The 18,903-nt window shown below is 41.2% G+C and overlaps 2 protein-coding genes across 3 annotated transcripts; both read left to right on the top strand.

Moving 5' to 3' along the window:
* The first annotated feature begins 1,969 nt into the window (after nucleotides 1-1,969).
* LOC121552182 (NADH dehydrogenase [ubiquinone] 1 alpha subcomplex assembly factor 4) lies at nucleotides 1,970-4,972 on the top strand. 2 transcript variants are annotated; one of them, XM_041864904.2, is made up of 3 exons: nucleotides 1,970-2,276; nucleotides 2,654-2,765; nucleotides 2,875-4,972. In XM_041864904.2, the coding sequence occupies exons 1-3, from the start codon at nucleotides 1,987-1,989 to the stop codon at nucleotides 3,175-3,177; spliced, it is 705 nt and encodes a 234-aa protein (XP_041720838.1). In that variant the 5' UTR covers nucleotides 1,970-1,986; the 3' UTR covers nucleotides 3,178-4,972. The 2 variants fall into 2 exon arrangements, with proteins under 2 accessions (XP_041720838.1, XP_041720839.1); XM_041864905.2 differs by having other exon boundaries at nucleotides 1,981-2,272; nucleotides 2,674-2,765.
* An 829-nt stretch (nucleotides 4,973-5,801) lies between these two features.
* On the top strand, nucleotides 5,802-14,534 carry LOC121552704 (probable G-protein coupled receptor 63). Its single transcript, XM_041865714.1, has 2 exons — nucleotides 5,802-6,291; nucleotides 12,808-14,534. The coding sequence occupies exon 2, from the start codon at nucleotides 12,914-12,916 to the stop codon at nucleotides 14,171-14,173; it is 1,260 nt and encodes a 419-aa protein (XP_041721648.1). The 5' UTR covers nucleotides 5,802-6,291; nucleotides 12,808-12,913; the 3' UTR covers nucleotides 14,174-14,534.
* The last annotated feature ends 4,369 nt before the right edge of the window (nucleotides 14,535-18,903 follow it).

Raw genomic sequence — 18,903 nt, 5'->3', positions numbered from 1 at the left:
TCCTCTGATGTGTTTTGCACATGTGAGGGTGGGCTCTGTCCAACTATCTTTGTGGGAGTCTTTCTCTCTCTCTGTAAGTTAGACACATTCCCAGACGTGTCTTCTGAACATGTGCAAGTCAATAGTATGGTCTACAGGGCGGCAGGTAGCTTAGCGGTTAAGAGCGTTGTGCCAGTAACCAAAAGGTCGCTGGTTCTAATACCCGAGCCGACTAGGTGAAAAATCTGTCTATGTGCCCTTGAGTAAGGCACTTAACCCTAAATTGCTCCTGTAAGTCGCTCTGGATAAGAGTGTCTGCTAAATGACTAAAAAAATTAAAAAATACAATAAAATACAGCAGGGATCGTCAACTAGATTCAGCCGCGGGCCGATTGTTTCTTGAGTGGATGGTCGTGGGGCTGGAACATTATTACAAATAATTTGTAGACTGTAAATTGACCGCAAGTTGCCCAAACATATATAATATTTGACTAAAACATAATAATTTCAAACCTTGCTTACATTTGTATACGATCATGTGTCTCTCTATTATGTGTGGAAATACTTGGGAACAGATTTCCCAAATTATAATCACTTGGAGCTGATTTCCTGGTGTTTTTACAGTTTTTTATGTCCAACAATGAAAATCTTGCTCAGAAGACTTGGGGGGTCTAGAGTGTAGACACATGACTCCTCAGCCTGCAAGTGGGAGGAGTTGCAACCCATGACAGCGTTGTCACTAGTTGAATTCAGTTTGATTAGGTGAGTGTGATGCTCAATCCACTATACCACTATAGCCTAATCATGCTGTATTTTGCCAATGAATTTAACTAAACTATGAGTAATGGAATCCCTAGTCTTTTGTGACAGCGCAGAGATTTGGCTCTGGATGCCGAGATTATGAAAGACCTTATGACAAGTAGCAGCTTTTGGTAAGGTCTTGCAACAACAAGCAACAATCTGAATTCTTTGTTTTGTCATCTCATAAAAAAACTAATTTTCACAGTTTTTTCAATAAAGAGTTTTACGCAAGATCTCAAATGTATCTTATCTGTCTCAAATGTTGTGATGATGTCTAATGAACTTGAATTGAGTTACTTAGATAATAATTTAAGTTACAGGACGACAAGTTCATCATTAATCTCAATGTTCAGTGCCTGCGTTCAGAGGTGACCAGACTGTCAGAAACATGACCTAGGTAGTGTGACAGCCAGGCCAACATCTTATTTTACGTAAACCATGACCTTTGACACATTTCCATTGTTGCTCAAATGCCACTTCACCTGACAGTTCCTATGAATGTGAGTAGTGGCACACAAGTCAATGATATTTCAGCAAAATAATGTCTGTGTCTCTAATACTGTAGGCTACGGTATTTTGAAATGTGGTATTTGTCCTTGCCAGTTGATCCTTGCCAGATGTGCTCCCAAGTCAGACTCACTCAAACTCAACCTATAGATAAACTAACAAATACAGATGTTATATTTATTGCATTTATGGTAAAACCTGCAATATATGCTTTTCTATAAAGTAAAAAGACTAAAAACCTGTATGACTCTAGTGTTACCTTATTACAAATACCAGTCCTCTTGATCATAGGCCTACCTTCAGAAGTGTCACTCACACTCACTAATACTAGAACAAACTACACTGAACTATAGGCCTGCCTACACCAAAGAGGCTGGGAGACTATAAGCACACAGCTGGCGCTTTAACCAACTAGCAAAAACCTGAAACTGAAACTGACCCTTACCCTAACCCTAACCTTAAACAAACCCTTAACCCTGACCCTAACCAAACCGTAAACTATTTTTTAAAAATAAATTCTTAAATTAAATATCGGTTTGGACGTCAGGCGCCTGCGTGTCCTTAGCCTTTTCAAGAGGCATCATACGGTTTTCCATCCTCTCTGCCTGCCTGCCTACCTACACTGTGGACTACTGTACTGAATAGACTCCAAGGCTCTGCTACCACCTGCTGGTAAGTGTGTCCCCAGCGAAATAATGGATGTCGAACCCAGACTGGTGGAACCAGATGCTTGACGTTCTCTGCGCCACACGGGTTCGCTGTGGAATTTCCAGCTACCATGATATAACTTTCTCGCTCTCCGTTAAAAATGTTGGACGAACTTCACCGTTCCCAGAGTTGATTATGTCAAACATGGGGGCACGCGTTGCACGGTTATTTAGGAATTTTAACTTAGAAAACCGGGTACATCGTGAGATCGGGAAGGCAAAACCTGAAGCGGCACCTCGACATCAGACCCACATTGATCCTGTTCAGAGTACACAGGGTGAGTACGTACATTGGGCTTTATGTCATTGCATTGAATTACTGTTGCTAGCTAGCTACAGACTTTGCTAACTCAAGTCGGAGGGTTATCAAAGTCAGGTACGCCTGCCAGGCTAGCAAGTAACGTTAGGTAGCTAGCAAAACTTACTTTGTCCTGGGTGGTGTTTCATACAGCTTAGTTAGCTAATAGCTAGCTATTTGAAACCACGGTTTAAGTGTGGATGAATTTGTGGTGACTTATCAGTTTTCCAATTCTGTAACAAGCAGAAAAAAAGCTAGCTATCTAACGTTACCTAGTTACCAGCTAAGATTCCTAGTGTGGCAGTGTGCAAATTACCCCATTCATCACTAGGGTTCAACCTCTAGCTACTTACATCCTCAGGTTGATTTTGTTTCCTTCAGTTACTGAGATCTCTGATGCCATCCACAAGAGAAACGACCCTCTACTGGGGTTCCTGAAGTCCGTTTATGTGGAATCAAAGGATCCTACAGAGGTAAGCCTAAATAATGACTATTCAACTGACATTTTAGTGATGGATTATTTGATAGCTAGGCCTATAACTATGTGTTTGATTATAACCCTACTCTGTTTGATCCTAACAGGCTCCAAAGGAGGTGACTGAGGAGAAAGAGGAGCGCAGGCCACTAATGTTCAGCCTACCTGGGGACCCCTATGGTATTGTTGAGATCAGTGATGTCCCTAAAGGCAAACTGTCTATTATTGAGGCCCTCAAAGCTCTCAACAATCACAAGAATGCTCCCCAAACATGGACAGTGGACAAGGTCGCCCTGGAGTACTCTCTTGACTTAAAAGATACTAAAGCACTTCTAGAGCATTTCATCCCCTTCGAGGTTAAGATCATACCACCAAAGACAGAGGATGCAAAGAAGATCAAAGATATCTAGGACGAAGATGCAGTATTCCTGGCCTTTAAACACAACAGCCATCAGCCAAGTGTATATTATTTATTTGTGTTTGTTGTCCTTGTCCAAATGAAACTGCAATATTTTGAGTTCTACATACTGTAATGAAATGAGGGAGAAGCATGAGGCTAGATGGGCCATTTGCAAAGGCAAAAATTCATGAAGACAATTTGATTTTTGGTTGTAATTTAAGGTTAGAGTTAGGCATTAGGGTTAGCAGTTGTGGTTAAAGGGATACTTTGGGATTTTGGCAATGAGGCGTAAATGGTATCCACAAGTAAATCTACCTCTGTGGAAGTAAATAAAGGGTCACACTGCCAAAATCCGGAAGTATCCCTTTAAGGTTAGGATTAAAATCTGATGTTCTGGCTGTGCCAGCTAGTGACCACTCTGCAGAGCTGCCTCCAGGGCAAGATTCATGACAATAAATGACAACCTGCAATTTGAACCCAGTACACTAGGGTCCAGAGCCAGACATTACTACTGCTCCAAAAAGATGACGCCCTTGTGGAAGTGCTAATCAGTGTTATAAACGCCAAGGTCGTAAAAAAATAAAAAGGTTTGTGACCGAATCTTTCAATCTCGATACACATTTAATAATCACTAGGCCTGCATTAAAGATGAAATCCGCAGTAGGGGGAAACAGCGCCACTGGCCACCCCACCACAGGCAGTACATATCGGGCAGTACATATTGTGCTCTTCTATCGCGTGTGCAATGATGTCCGAGGGGAGAAAACAGTGTTTGTTGTTTGCAGTAACTTCTTTGTTGTAATATTGCACATGGACGTGGCTTTTTCACCATTAAGGATTCCAGCTTGAACCAATTAGGCCTATATTATATAATTATATGACTGATAGCTATGATATTTGGCCTGTAAATTAATTCATGATTATTGGCAAACATACTGTTTTTTTAAGGCCTTCATCCCTGTATGCCGAGTCATAATGCTACATGTTCACATACAACTGACCCAGTAGTAAATGGATCCCAGTTACAAAACTGGTTCTAGATGCCAATAAATTGACTGTCACTTGCCAGTTGTGCATCTCTCTGCAAGTATCAAGCTACTCTTCTCTTCAATTCGTCATTTATATAAACAAATGTTCTGTATGTTTGTCAATCCTGTTATAAAGACTAGAAATAATTTAATATATTTGACTTGTTTTTGTCTTCCATGTGTGTCCAAGCAAGCAAGTACCCAATGTATCATGATATGTAAACCTTCAGTGTGTATCAAGTGAGGACCTCAGTGGCAACTGGTCATTATTATGCTATGATATGAAAACTTCCATCCACCTTTGGGTCAGACTGAATGTATCTCTGTGTTTGGTGTGGGGATATCCTGCCAATAACTTCTATAGTTTATATATATACTTAGCTGGGCCATTTTATGAATGAGTGAATAATCATGATGCCATTATTTACTTGCCACTAATGTTGAAGATGTAGATTAAAGGGATGTTTGAGAGATATTCAGTACATTATAAATGTAAGTCATGTGGAAATAGATTGATTTATTATGGAAGGGGGTGCCCAGGTAATAAGGAAGTATTGTATTGTAGGGTTAATACTTTGACATGGCTAACAGTGTCATGTGCTGTGGCCTCCTCCACTTTGTGATGAAGTTATAAACTCTTATTCATGGAGTATGAGTAGTGGGTTCTTTGTTGATTCAGTAGCAATTTTGTGAGGTTATTTTGGTTCGATGGTCTCAATTTTCACAGCTTGCTGTAAACGCACAATTTTTGCAAAATAAAGGACATTGTTTTTAAAAGTTTTTTTTAATGTAGGCCTTTTTTATGGCAAGGAAATTCCAGAATGTTCCTCAGCAGTTATCAGTCTTCCTGTTCCAATGTGTGTTCCCATTTTACAACCGGATGTAACTAGAAGGGATGCCGGCAATCTATTACGTCCACAGTATTTGTAATATAAGTCTTTCCAAAGCTTGGATGTGTGAATGACATGCTTGGATTGAGTTATGAGTTATTCACACTTAACAGCTTCTTGGATACTGCTGAGTCCTCTCACCATTACTAAGTGTAGTTCCTGGGATGGTGGCTGAGAATAGAGCACTGCTAATAGATGAGTCATTCTGACTCACTGAGGCACTGACCTTGCTATTATCTATTTAGTGCTGACTTGTTTAGATTTTTGTATCATAGTGGTGTAACTTGCACAGTGTTTCCCAAACTAGGGGTCGAGACACCATGTGGGGTCGCCTGATTTGAAAATGGGTTAGTGAGATGTGTAATAAGCAGTTATAAACAGCTGTAAGTAGCCATTATTACTGGAACATCTAATGACCAAACATACACTGAATGGAACCTTGTTGTAACATTTTATTTCTCTGAGTGTGTTTGACGAATGATTGTATACAATGTAACAATACAACGCCTATCGCACTTGCCCTGTAGGCCTAGTCATGCAACCAAACATTAACTCTCTTTATGGCCATTACCCCTCTTTATGGCCATTACCCATTTCCATTGGAGCTCTAGATAATGGGTGTGTCCTAACGGAGGACCGTACCCAAACCTGTCCATACTACTGGATGATGGGACTGTCAGTTAACCAGGATACCAACAGTGATTTTAGTTCGTAACAGTGATGCAATATTATAGCCTACCGTGTACCCCAACAGTGGAAGGCAAAATTATCGTTCTCAGGATAACAGAAGGGTTAGGGTAGGCCTACAGGAAAGAAAATCTAATTGTTTAATGCCCGTTTTGAGTCATGATTTTGTCTGGTAGGACATTTTTATTTCCCTGCTAAACAATGCCATAAGGATATGCGGAGGAGCTACATTTTACTTCACCGCTTTTGTTGAATTGTTTAGGGAGCATTCGCCGTTTGTCGCTCTGTAATCAATATTATTTGATTAGACTTGTTAATTAGCGTGCAATGAGAGATGATTACACCTCGAATATATAGTTGTGACGTCTGACTTCGAGGAATTACAAAAAGCATCTGGACAGCGAGATGGGTCGAGATGGATCAACAGAAAGACTGAATGAAATAAGCAACGTGAAATGGTCTGTTTTAACTGAAACCCAATAACGATCTTGGTCAACCTGAGACTTTGGAAGGAAAAAGGTAATTAAGCTTTTTCAAGACCGAGGATCTATAATCTAAATAAACTACAAACAATAATACTCCCTGAAAAGTTGTTTCAATGAATACAATGTAAACATTTAAAAACAATTCTGTTTGTTTGATTAAACTACTCTTAAACTCTAATCAAACAAGCATCATAATAATAATACTGTTATCAAAATAGGCCTATAATTTGAATTTGTATGGGTTTGTTTCAGTGTCTGTATATCGCAGAATGTATAGGCTATGAAATTATATAGCCTCACAATCAATAATTTCCTGTGATGAGATCATCTTTAAATAGGCCGGCACATAATGGCTATAATTGCAGAAAATGCATCAAAAATAATATTTATACATTTTAATCACTGTAGTCATGTCGTTTAATCACTCATTTCTACACCTCTTACCATGTTAAACTGGACTACTATTATTTGTAACTTTACTACTGTACGAATTACTCGGCTTTATTATGTTTTATTTCCCCATTTGATAACTGAACAATATTATCCAGCTCAATAACAAATGTGTAATTCCAATTCCTAGCTAGACACTCAAAAAGATAATCGCAATTTCCATTAACTGTATGGTAACCTTTTCAACTCAGCAGCATCACTTTTGCGTCTCTTCTTCTTAGAATAATCTAAGGCTTTAAGGACCATATGATACATCAACATAATCATTCAAAATAGTATGACACATAATTCGTTTATTTGTAGTGGTTAATGAAAGGCTCATCATCGTTTTCAAAAAGATACAACGCATCCAGATAGGTAGGCCTAGTGGCTGGCAGCAGGTCCCTGTTGCTAGGTTCCACAACTACCCACCATGCAGTGTTATCATTGACTTGCAAGGTACCAGGCAGTTCCTTCTCACCAGTTACTATGGTTTCTGTGAATATGTACATGTACTCTAATCTCTTTCTAGCTCTTCCATTACATGTTTCAAATGACTGTATTCTGCTGAATATCTGAATATCTGAAAATGGAAGAATAATGACCTAACCACCAATTCATATTTATTCTATTTTAAAGTGGTAGGTTAAAAGGTGCTTTTATGGGTCAGCTGTGTGTGCATAGCTGCCAAATGGCTTTTTGGTCATTCTGTATGAAAAGGGGACAGATACTGTATGCCATGATTTTACCTGACATTTAGCTCAAATCATTAATTGTCTTTTGGATTACTGAAAACCACTGTAATGACGGAATGGCCAATATACTCCATTTCCCTCGCTATTTGTATAATTTGTATCAGGAATTATGTAGAAACCCACTGGGCACACACTGGTTGGGTCAACGTTGTTTTCACATCACTTCAATGAAATTACGTGGAATAGACGTTGAATTGACATCTGTGCCCAGTGGGAATTAGAATACAAGACTCCTACACAGTGCAGAATTGGTGCGACTGTATCTATCAACAATGCCTGCCATAGTATCCTTATGAGAGGAGAGAGCAGAGCATTATGATCAGTCAGTGTCAGTGATAGGAAGCAGACCTAGATTTCAGTCAGGTTTGTTTGCACACATCTACACTTCCTTTCGGTCTTAATCATAATATAGCCGTGCGTATTCTAACACTGTTGTCAAGGTAAGCGGAGGACAACACAACCCACCAGTCAGTGTATTATCGCCTAATAATACATTTGTTCCTGTTCTATTCTGGTAGCCTGTTTATCTCATTAATTAACCATTTTACACTCTCCCTTGGTCTGGTGAGGTGACTGACATAATTATATATATGCAGCATGGTAAATAGATATAATTTGCCTCAAGGTTTCAGTCTAGCAACAGCCATCATACAATCATATCCTCCTTGCAATGTACAAATTAATGTAGAAAAAAAGAGGCCAATAAAATTTTTACTCCCAAGTTATTTAATAGGCCTTGAATCCTTTTATCACTTTGTATGTTCAACCCACATGGAATGACTAAAAATAGAAATGAGAGAGAGAGCACATTTGAAAGTGCTGCAGGAATGTTAGAAAATCATGCTAATAGAGAGAAATAGTAATGGCGTCTTTTCGTAGGCACTAACAGAGGCTTATGCCTCGATCACACCTACAGCGTAATTGTGCAAAATGGTACACAGCATCATCTGGATATGTGTGCAACAAAAGTTCAACATTCACCTACCATTTCTGTCAAGTCATCTAAGCATACAGTTTGATGCATACGTTCGATAAATCCAACGTATGCGCCACACAGAACGCACTGCAACTGCCTCTGCAACGCAATGCTGCAAGGCAAACGCAGCGTTCCATTGGCTTAGGAGATATTACATTGCCTTCGGAAAGTATTCAGACCCCTTTTTTCCACATTTTGTTTTCCACATTTTGTTCAGCCTTATTCTAAAATTGACTAAATTGTTATTTTTCCCTGATCAATCTACACACAATACCTCATAATGACAAAGCAAAAACAGGTTTGTCAAATGTTTTGCTTATTTATAAAAAATAAAAATAAACGGAAATATCACATTTATGTAAGTATTCAGACCCTTTACTCAGTACTTTGTTGAAGCACCTTTGGCAGCGATTACAGACTTGAGTCTTCTTGGGTAGGACGCTACAAGCTTGGCACACCTGTATTTGAGGAGTTTCCCCCATTCTTCTCTGCATATCCTCTCAAGCTCTGTCAGGTTGGATGGGGAGCGTTGCTGCACAGCTATTTTCAGGTCTCTCCAGAGATGTTATATCGAGTTCAAGTCTGGGCTCTGGCTGGGCCACTCAAGGGCATTCAGAGATTGGCCCGAAGCCACTCCTGCGTTGTCTTGGCTGTGTGCTTAGGGTCGTTGTGCTGTTGGAAGGTGAACCTTCACCCAAGTCTGAGGTCCTGAGCGCTCTGGAGTAGGTTTTCTTCAAGGATTTCTCTGTACTTTGCTCCGTTCATATTTTCCTAGATCCTGACTAGTCTCCCAGTCCCTGGCACTGGAAAACATCCCCACTGCATGATGCTGCCACCACCATGCTTCACCGTAGGGATGGTGCCAGGTTTCCTCCAGACGTGACGCTTGGCATTCAGGCCAAAGAGTTCAATCTTCGTTTCATCAGACCAGAGAATCTTGTTTCTCATGGTCTGACAGTCTTTAGGTGCCTTTTGGTAAACTCCAAGCGGGCTGTCATGTGCCTTTTACTGAGGAGTGGCTTCCGTCTGGCCACTCTACCATAAAGACCTGATTGGTGGAGTGCTGCAGAGATGGTTGTCCTTCTGGAAGGTTCTCCCATCTGCACAGAGGAACTATAGAGCTCTGTCAGAGTGACCATCGGGTTCTTGGTCCTTCTCCCCCAATTTCTCAGTTTAGACTCTAGGAAGAGTCTTGGTGGTTCCAAACATATTCCATTTAAGAATGATAGAGGTCATTGTGTTCTTGGGGACCTTCAATGCTGCTGCCAGATCTGTCCCTCAACACAATCCTGTCTCGGAGCTCTAAGGACAATTCCTTCGACCTCATGGCTTGGTTTTTGCTCTGACATGCACTGTCAACTGTGGGACCTTATATAGACAGGTGTGTTTCCAAATCATGTCCAATCAATTGAATTTACCACAGGTGGACTCGAATCAAGTTGTAGAAACATCTCAAGGATGATCAATGGAAACAGGATGCACCTGAACTCAATTTTGAGTCTCATATCAAAGGGTCTGAATACTTGTGTAAATAAGGTATTTTTGATTAATATATTTGCACACATTCCTAAAAACCTGTTTTACGTTTTGTCATTCTGGGGTATTGTGTGTAGATTGCTGAGGATTTAATTTAAAAAAAATCCATTTTAGAATAAGGCTGTAACGTAACAAAATGTGAAAAAGTCAAGGGGTCTGAATACTTTCTGAAGGCACTGTATATGTTTTGTTCTATGAGATAATCTTCATCAGCTAACGCCACTTTTTGTGAATTTTGAAGCATTTATGTAATCAAAATAAGAACATAAAGCACATGAAGGCTTCATAATTCATAAAGGTCATGTTAACTGACTGATATTATCTCACAGGTTAGTGTTTTTCATCATGAATCTTGTTTTGGAGGCAGCTCTGCAGATTGGTCACTAGCTGCCACAGCCACAAAGTCATAAAATCAGATTTTAAATCTATCCATAACCTTAACCACACTGCTAACCCTAGTGCCTAACCCTAACCTTAAGACCAGAAAGCTCATTTTTGACTTTGCAGCTGGCGAAATTGCTGTTCTGCCTCCTGGACAAGACTCATGACAATAAACGTCAATCTGAAATATCTAATAAATAAAAAAAACTTAAAGATCTCCTAAACCTGTGTTAACCTCAGACCTTATTTTCGGCAATTATCCCAAAAGCCCATTCTTTCCCAATTAATTTCCCTCATATGAATGGCTGAACAAACCAGAGGTTTCATTTCCGGTTTTTAGGACTACAAGCTGGCGAGCTCTATGGATGGAACTGCTTATAGTTTGGCGCGTTTAACATAGACAGTCCTATTCTCCCAGAGGACAAGCGGTTACAAGATTTTCTGTTTGAGGTTTGCCGTGGAGCCATTCTAAATGATACCAGCAGTTCTAAAATAACAGGATCCAATGTTTATATAAGCAATACGCTTTTTTTATTGCAGTCTTGAGTTGTCCCCATAAAAATATTGACTTGGTCAGTGACATGGTCAGAGAAATCTCTCCCTGGCACGGTTTAATTAATGCATGAAATTGCTATGACATTTTGGAGATGGAGAGCAGTGGTTAGTTAGTTGTTTGGCATGCTTATAATAGTGTAGTAACCGGGCTTACATCTAAATAGCTAAACTCCAACTCCACTTTTAGCTCTGGATATAAACCATGTGCCTGACAAAGTACCAACAAATAGTCTTAGCCTTATCTAAATAAAGTAGGGGAGAGTGGGGTAAGTTGAGCCAAAGGGGTAAGACGAGCCACCATTGCTTCTAGGAAAGCATACACAAAATTAATACTTTTACCAAATATATAGGAAGAGGTCATAATTTCATGGAGTCTATGAAGGAATAAACCACATGTAAAAAGTGGTAAGCAAGTTAGGTCCAAAAAACTGATTTTCACCAAGTCAAATTAATTTAATGTGTTAGAGGTTTCATGATGCTTGTATCTAAACCAAATTAGATCATTTAAATATTGTTCTATACATAATTTTGGGTCTCTATAAGCTTCAATATGAGGTCTTAAACCTAGCATGAAAGTGTGGGCTAATATAGTCAAAATGTGTGCCTTGGGGTAAGTTGAGCCAATGGCAAATTGACCAAATTGAAGTGTTTTCTTCCCAGGTGTAATGCAAGGCATTATCGCAGGGATACGAGGTAACAACAGGGCCTGGCCTATGTTAAAAGTGGAAAAACAAAGGTACAAAGTGTTTGTTAGGTGTTAAGCCTGTGTTAAAATATGCTTAAAATTATTACAAGAGAATAAGCGATTGTGATTGTGTCTGGGAAATAAAGATAGGCATGCTTTTAAAAAGGTAGTGGTAATATTTCATTCATTATGGAAATGTGTAGGCAGCTTAGCTTACCCTGTCCCGCAGCTGAAATTATCCGCTACCCAGGGTAAGTTGTGCCATGAGACCACTTTTTTTGGACAAGCTATGTTTTCAAAACTGTAATGTTTTCATTAATTCTGATTATTTTCAGGGATACACAACATCCTGAAATATATGTTGATATCTTTGTTGGAAAGAATAATATATTTCCCTTGACAGAGTGATGCTGAATGTAAAAAACCGCTCAACTTACCCCACTCTCCCCTATGTAGGCTAGACATGCTAACACCTGTAAACACACTTCTTCTGGGAAAATAAATTACCTGTGGCAGTAAGGGGATACATAAATACACAAAAACCATCTCATTAACTCTTTAAATTCATTCTGTACACCAGTTCCACCAGCTGACTGGCAGAGTTAAAGTAGAGTTTGACCTCCAAATGGAAACCTAAAAATGACAAACAACAAGTTTTGTTAGTGTTGGGAAGGCCATGTTGTTTGTAGGGAAGTGCAGTATTTACTGAGGATGGAGAGCAGTGTGGCAAGGGCAGGGAAGATCCTTGCCAGTCCCATATGAAGTTGGTAGCTTTTGGCGGTTTTGCTGTCTTCTCTGTGCCCTGTGTGCAGTGTCAGGGTAGGATTTTGCTGACTGACTGTGTCCCACGAGGGCCTTCCCTCAACACTGAATGGATTAGAGGCTTTAGCATCTCATTCACTGTAACACCAAGGGGATTTGGAGGGAAAGGATGTTATCTCAATCTCTGTTGATCTCCTTTCAAGGTGCCTAAGCATGGAGACAGTGAATTGCGTGCAGATCAATGTGTATATGAACGTTTCAGTTTGACAAATGAACTGAAATAAGTCATTTAATTTGATACATAATATTGTCTTTTGAGGAAGGCAAAGAATACCCATTTTAAATGTGTTATTATTAAGGAAGAACAGACAAAGCAATTTTGATGTTTATGTTCTCTTAGTAATGACCCCCCCTTTCTGTGTTTCCTCCATTTCCCTCTCTGTCTCCCCTGGATCTCTCCTCTATGCTAAGATGCTGGCTTCTTCAGGACTAAGAAATGCATCCGAGGCATCATGTTTGGCGAGAGAAGTGCTCCAGTAACGATGCCTAAACCCAAGCCTACACCCCCCGGGGAAGAATGGTTTACTCCACTGTCGTTCCCCCTGTGGAGGCAGGGGAGACCAACAATGCCAGCCTCTGCTGCCTCATCACGGGTCTGCTGAACTTCTCTGACCACCTCCTCCAGGGCCAGCCTGACATGGAAGACATGTCCATGCAAAACAGCTCCTATGGTGTCTCCTGGTCACCTCTGGACCTACTCACAGTCACGCCAACAGCCGAGGGCCAGGATAGTGTGCAGGGCATCAGCCTGCCCCTCCAGGTGTTCTTCTGCATGGCCATGGTCTCCATCCTGCTGGTGGCCTTCCTGGGGAACGTGGTGGTGGTTCTGATGGTCTACCAGCGCGCCGCCATGCGATCTGCCATCAACATTCTGTTGGCCAGCCTGGCCTTTGCAGACACGATGCTGGCCGTCCTCAACATGCCCTTCGCCCTGGTTACCGTGGTGTCCACACGCTGGATCTTCGGGGATGTCTTCTGCAGAGTGTCGGCCATGTTCTTCTGGCTTTTTGTCATAGAGGGCATGGCCATCCTGCTTATAATAAGCATAGATCGGTTCCTGATCATAGTCCAGAAACAGGACAAGTTGAGTCCCCACAGAGCCAAAGTGTTCATAGTCATCACTTGGACTCTCTCCTTCTGTTTCTCTTTCCCACTAGCCACAGGTCACCCTTCTCTCCAGATCCCCTCTAGAGCTCCACAGTGTGTGTTCGGCTACACCAGTGAGCCGGGGTACCACGCCTACGTGTTGCTCCTCATGCTGACCTTCTTCTTCATCCCCTTCATGGTCATGTTGTACACCTTCATGGGGATCCTGAACACCATCCGGCACAACGCTGTGCGCATCCACAGCCACCCGGACAGCATCTGCCTTAGTCAGTCCAGCAAGCTGGGCCTCATGAGCCTGCAGAGGCCCTTCCAGATGAACATAGACATGAGCTTCAAGACGCGTGCCTTCACCACCATACTCATCCTCTTCTCGGTGTTCACCGTGTGCTGGGCGCCCTTCACCGCCTACAGCCTGCTGTCCACCTTCAGCAGCCCCTTCTACCACAAGGCCAACTTCTTTGAAGTCAGCACCTGGCTCCTTTGGTTGTGCTACCTCAAGTCAGCACTCAACCCTCTCATTTACTACTGGCGGATCAAGAAGTTCCGCGACGTCTGCCTTGACCTGATGCCCAAGTACTTCAAGTTTCTCCCTCAGTTGCCCGGCCACATGAAGCGGCGTATTCGACCCAGCGCTGTGTACGTGTGTGGGGAGCATCGCTCTGTGGTCTGACTTGGAGGACACGGACTTCACTGCCATGTAGGTTTTGTTCGACCATTTATCCAATTTGCTCTCGCCAGTCAAATTCATGAGGATATGTGATTGCTGTTTCCACAAGGACAGGATATTTTAGCTGTGTAGAATTTGTTTACAAAGCATGTAAATTAACTGCTTCTGTGGTTTTGATTATGGTGAAAGGCAGCCAGACTATTACATTTTTATCATTGATATTTCTGTTTGATTGTTTTGTGCCTATTAATTAGTCTATGCCAGTCAGAATGCTGCTACATCTGCTGAAAATGTGCAATTTCAGTGTACTGCACTTAGGCCTCTCTTGAATGTAATAAAACATTTACATTTCTTACCATGTTAATACGGTCTTTGGCGTTTACTTCTGGTTTGGTTTACTTCTTTATATCTCATGTTAGATTTCATGGAAGTTTTGACCTATACTGTACTTCTGCAATTATCCTAAGGTTTACACACGTCATAAAAAAGTCAAAGAAATGTAAAGAAATGTTTTTCCTTAGCAACCCACTAATTTTTTAATTTTTTTAAATTGCAGCAGTCTATTTGTTTAGATTGTCTCAACATGGCCTTGAATCCTATGTGTTGTTTAATGTACCATGCACTCTAGAGACGCATTACACCAGGGTTCCCCAACTGCAGTTTTATTTGGCCCCGCAAGTCTTCTTTAAAAAAATATATATAATAATTTATTTGTTAGACATAAAAGACTGTAAGAACCCCAGAAAATCAGCTCAAAGAGATTTTAATTTAGGAAATATGTTCCCAAGTATTCCCACACATGACGTGATCGTATACAAATGTAAGCAAGGTTTGAAATTATTATGTTTTAGTCAAATATTATATGTGTTTCTTGTGGTCAATTTGCAGTCTATAAATTATTTGTAATTATTTTCCGGCCCCCTGATCATCCGCTCAATAACAAATTGGCCCGCGGCTGAATCTAGTTGATGATCCCTGTATTACACTATGGTTGAGAGTATATTTCACATGCAGCAAGACTATTTTCCGTGTTTACCAGTTATCTAATGTTTTTCCAAAGGTTAGGGTTAATGAAGCACATCTCTGCATCACCCAGTGGTGTCTCTTTCCATCACCCAGTGGTGTCTCTTTCCTGTCAGCCCCTCCACTGAGTGCATACACACGTGAAACGTTTCCACAGTGCATTTATGTATGATCTCACCATACACTTATTTCCATAAGTCTGCCTTCATCTTGGCTGTTGATATTAGCTACAGTGCCTTGCAAAAGTATTCATCCCCCTTGGCGTTTTTCCTATTTTGTTGCATTACAACCTGTAATTTAAATGGATTTTTATTTGGATTTCATGTAATGGACATACACAAAATAGTCCAAATTAGTGAAGTGAATTGAAAAAAATTACTTGTTTCAAAAAATTCTAAAAAATAATTAACGGAAAAGTTTGCTATAACAATAAGATCTGGTGCAACCAATTACCTTCAGAAGTCACATAATTAGTTAAATAAAGTCCACCTTTGTGCAATCTAAGTGTCACATGATCTGTCACATGATCTCAGTATATATACACCTGTTCTGAAAGGACCCAGAGTCTGCAAGCAAGTGGCACCATGATGACCAAGGAGATCTCCAAACAGGTCAGGGACAAAGTTGTGGAGAAGTACAGATCAGGGTTGGGTTATAAAAAAATATCTGAAACTTTGAACATCCCACGGAGCACCATTAAATCCATGATTTAAAAAATTGAAAGAATATGGCACCACAACAAACCTGCCAAAAGGCATGTGGGAGACTCCCCAAACATATGGAAGAAGGTACTATGGTCAGACTAAAATTGAGCTTTTTGGCCATCAAGGAAAACGCTATGTCTGGCGCAAACCCAACACCTCTCATCACCCCGAGAACACCATCCCCACAGTGAAGCATGGTGGTGGCAGCATCATGCTGTGGGGATGTTTTTCCATCGGCAGGGACTGGGAAACTGGTCAGAATTGAAGGAATGATGGATGGCGCTAAATACAGAGAAATTCTTGAGGGAAACCTGTTTCAGTCTTCCAGAGATTTGAGACTGGGACGGAGGTTCACCTTCCAGCAGGACAATGACCCTAAGCATACTGCTAAAGCAACACTAGAGTGGTTTAAGGGGGAACATTTAAATGTCTTGGAATGGCCTAGTTAAAGCCCAGACCTCAATCCAATTGAGAATCTGTGGTATGACTTAAAGATTGCTGTACACCAGCGGAACCCATCCAACTTGAAGGAGCTGGAGCAGTTTTGCCTTGAAGAATGGGCAAAAATCCCAGTGGCTAGATGTGCCAAGCTTATAGAGACATACCCCAAGAGACTTGCAGCTGTAATTTCGGCAAAAGGTGTCTCTACAAAGTATTGACTTTGGGGGGGGGTGAACAGTTATACACGCTCAAGTTTTCTGTTTTTTTTGTCTTATTTCTTGTTTGTTTCACAATAAAAAATATGTTGCATCTTCAAAGTGGTAGGCATGTTGTGTAAATCAAATGATACAAACCCCCAAAAAATCAATTTTACTTCCAGGTTGTAAGGCAACAAAATAGGAAAAATGCCAAGGGGGTGAATACTTTCGCAAGCCACTGTACACACTTCAATGTTGCATTGGTCACACCGCTTATGAAACAGTGTTGAATATGGTAATAGAATATATTACCAGTCAGTCATGTCTGATCCCTGGACTATTTGAAGGTGTTTATGCACAAGGTTCTCTTTGATATGCTAACAGGTTTCATTGGAATTCTCCTGATGTATTTAACATTTAACTGGAATAGCTAGGAATAGGTAAACAGCGAATTTCTGTTAATGTGAGTTTAAAAGACAAAAGCAAACATAATCTCTGCAGACACATTTGGGACATGGTCCCAGGCAGCATCGTCTAAAACGGATGCCAGACTGAAAGGTCAACGGGTTGATCTCCAGTGTGGACATTTAGCCTCAAAGAGACTTCGGCCTCTGCAACCTTTTGTAGCTGGGCCAGGTCCATTTAGATAAAGATACATTCAAACGAACATAGAGTTGGACCAAGGCGATTCTTCTCAGCTTAAAGAATATAAGGGATGGTGTTCTTAAATCAGCTTCCTCTCTGGAATTCATTGTTCTGCCAGCAGTGACTAATGAGTGTGCTAAGGGCTTTCAAGCTCACTTTAATCATAGCTCCGAGCACTATTACTAAGCAACAGCTACTTGGGGGTGTCTCAAGAGAAGGCGGATCTAGTATTGTTCAGTAAAAGGTGTCTTCTTCCTCTTAAGGAGCCTTGTGTTTAAACAACATGCATTATAGCATTTGTGTTGAACAGAACACTAATGATATCATATCCAATTATATGGCCAATAAAGGGTATGTGAGGTATGCCATGACCTGATTATTCTATTTACATTTACGTCATTTAGCAGACGCTCTTATCCAGAGCGACTTACAAATAGGTGCATTCACCTTATAGCCAGTGGGATAACCACTTTAGAATGTTTTTTTTTTTTTTTTTGTCGTGAGGGAGCTTGTTCCACCATTGGGGTGCCAGAGCAGCGAACAGTTTTGACTGGGCTGAGCGGGAACTATGCTTCCGCAGAGGTAGGGGAGCCAGCAGGCCAGAGGTGGATGAACGCAGTGCCCTCGTTTGGGTGTAGGGACTGATCAGAGCCTGAAGGTACGGAGGTGCCGTTCCCCTCACAGCTCCGTAGGCAAGCACCATGGTCTTGTAGCAGATGCGAGCTTCAACTGGAAGCCAGTGGAGTGTGCGGAGGAGCGGGGTGACGTGAGAGAACTTGGGAAGGTTGAACACCAGACGGGCTGCGGCATTCTGGATGAGTTGTAGGGGTTTAATGGCACAGGCAGGGAGCCCAGCCAACAGTGAGTTGCAGTAATCCAGAGTGCCTGGATTAGGACCTGTGCCGCTTCCTGTGTAAGGCAGGGTCGTACTCTCCGAATGTTGTAGAGCATGAACCTACAGGATCGGGTCACCGCCTTGATGTTAGCGGAGAACGACAGGGTGTTGTCCAGGGTCACGCCAAGGCTCTTCGCACTCTGGGAGGAGAACACAACGGAGTTGTCAACCGTGATGGCGAGATCATGGAACGGGCAGTCCTTCCTGCCCATTCCATGACAATTCTATGATGTTGCAGTTGATCCTCTGGACTGTCTACTAGCCAAATACGTAAACAAATGTTTCCTGGAAACACATTGCCCATGCACCCTTGAGTCATCCCGTCAGCTCTCAGGTAATGAGTCTGAAGCTCCTCTTGTGTACAGCTGTATTCTAAACGAAAATAATAATAATTGTAAGCAAATGGAGAAGAAATGTGTGTTGAGTTCAAAACCCCCAAAAATGAAAATATAAGAATTGTAAACAAAAAACTATTTTCAAACATGTTACCAATACATTTGAAACAATTCAGGTGATGTTAGCGAGCAATCGTCACTTTTGTTTGATCAAATATCCTGTTCTTGCCACTGAAAAGAGAAAGGATATGGACGGCCTATGAAAAGCGATGGGAGAGTCAAGAGAAAGGATATGGACGGCCTGTGAAAAGAGATGGAGAGAGTTAAGAGAAAGGATATGAACGGCCTGTGAAAAGAGATGGAGAGTCAAGAGAAAGGAGATGGACGGCCTCTGAACAGAGATGAAGGGTGGTCCACTGACTTGATTACCGGAGTAGGCGCTAAAGATACAAAATCTACTGAAACCTTGGATTGGGAAAAAAATGACAGTTCA

This window comes from Coregonus clupeaformis, chromosome 36, assembly GCF_020615455.1.
Source record: "Coregonus clupeaformis isolate EN_2021a chromosome 36, ASM2061545v1, whole genome shotgun sequence".
NCBI classification, from domain to species: domain Eukaryota; kingdom Metazoa; phylum Chordata; class Actinopteri; order Salmoniformes; family Salmonidae; genus Coregonus; species Coregonus clupeaformis.
Note: the sequence above shows the minus strand (reverse complement) of the source record. Positions and strands in the feature narration are given on the sequence as shown.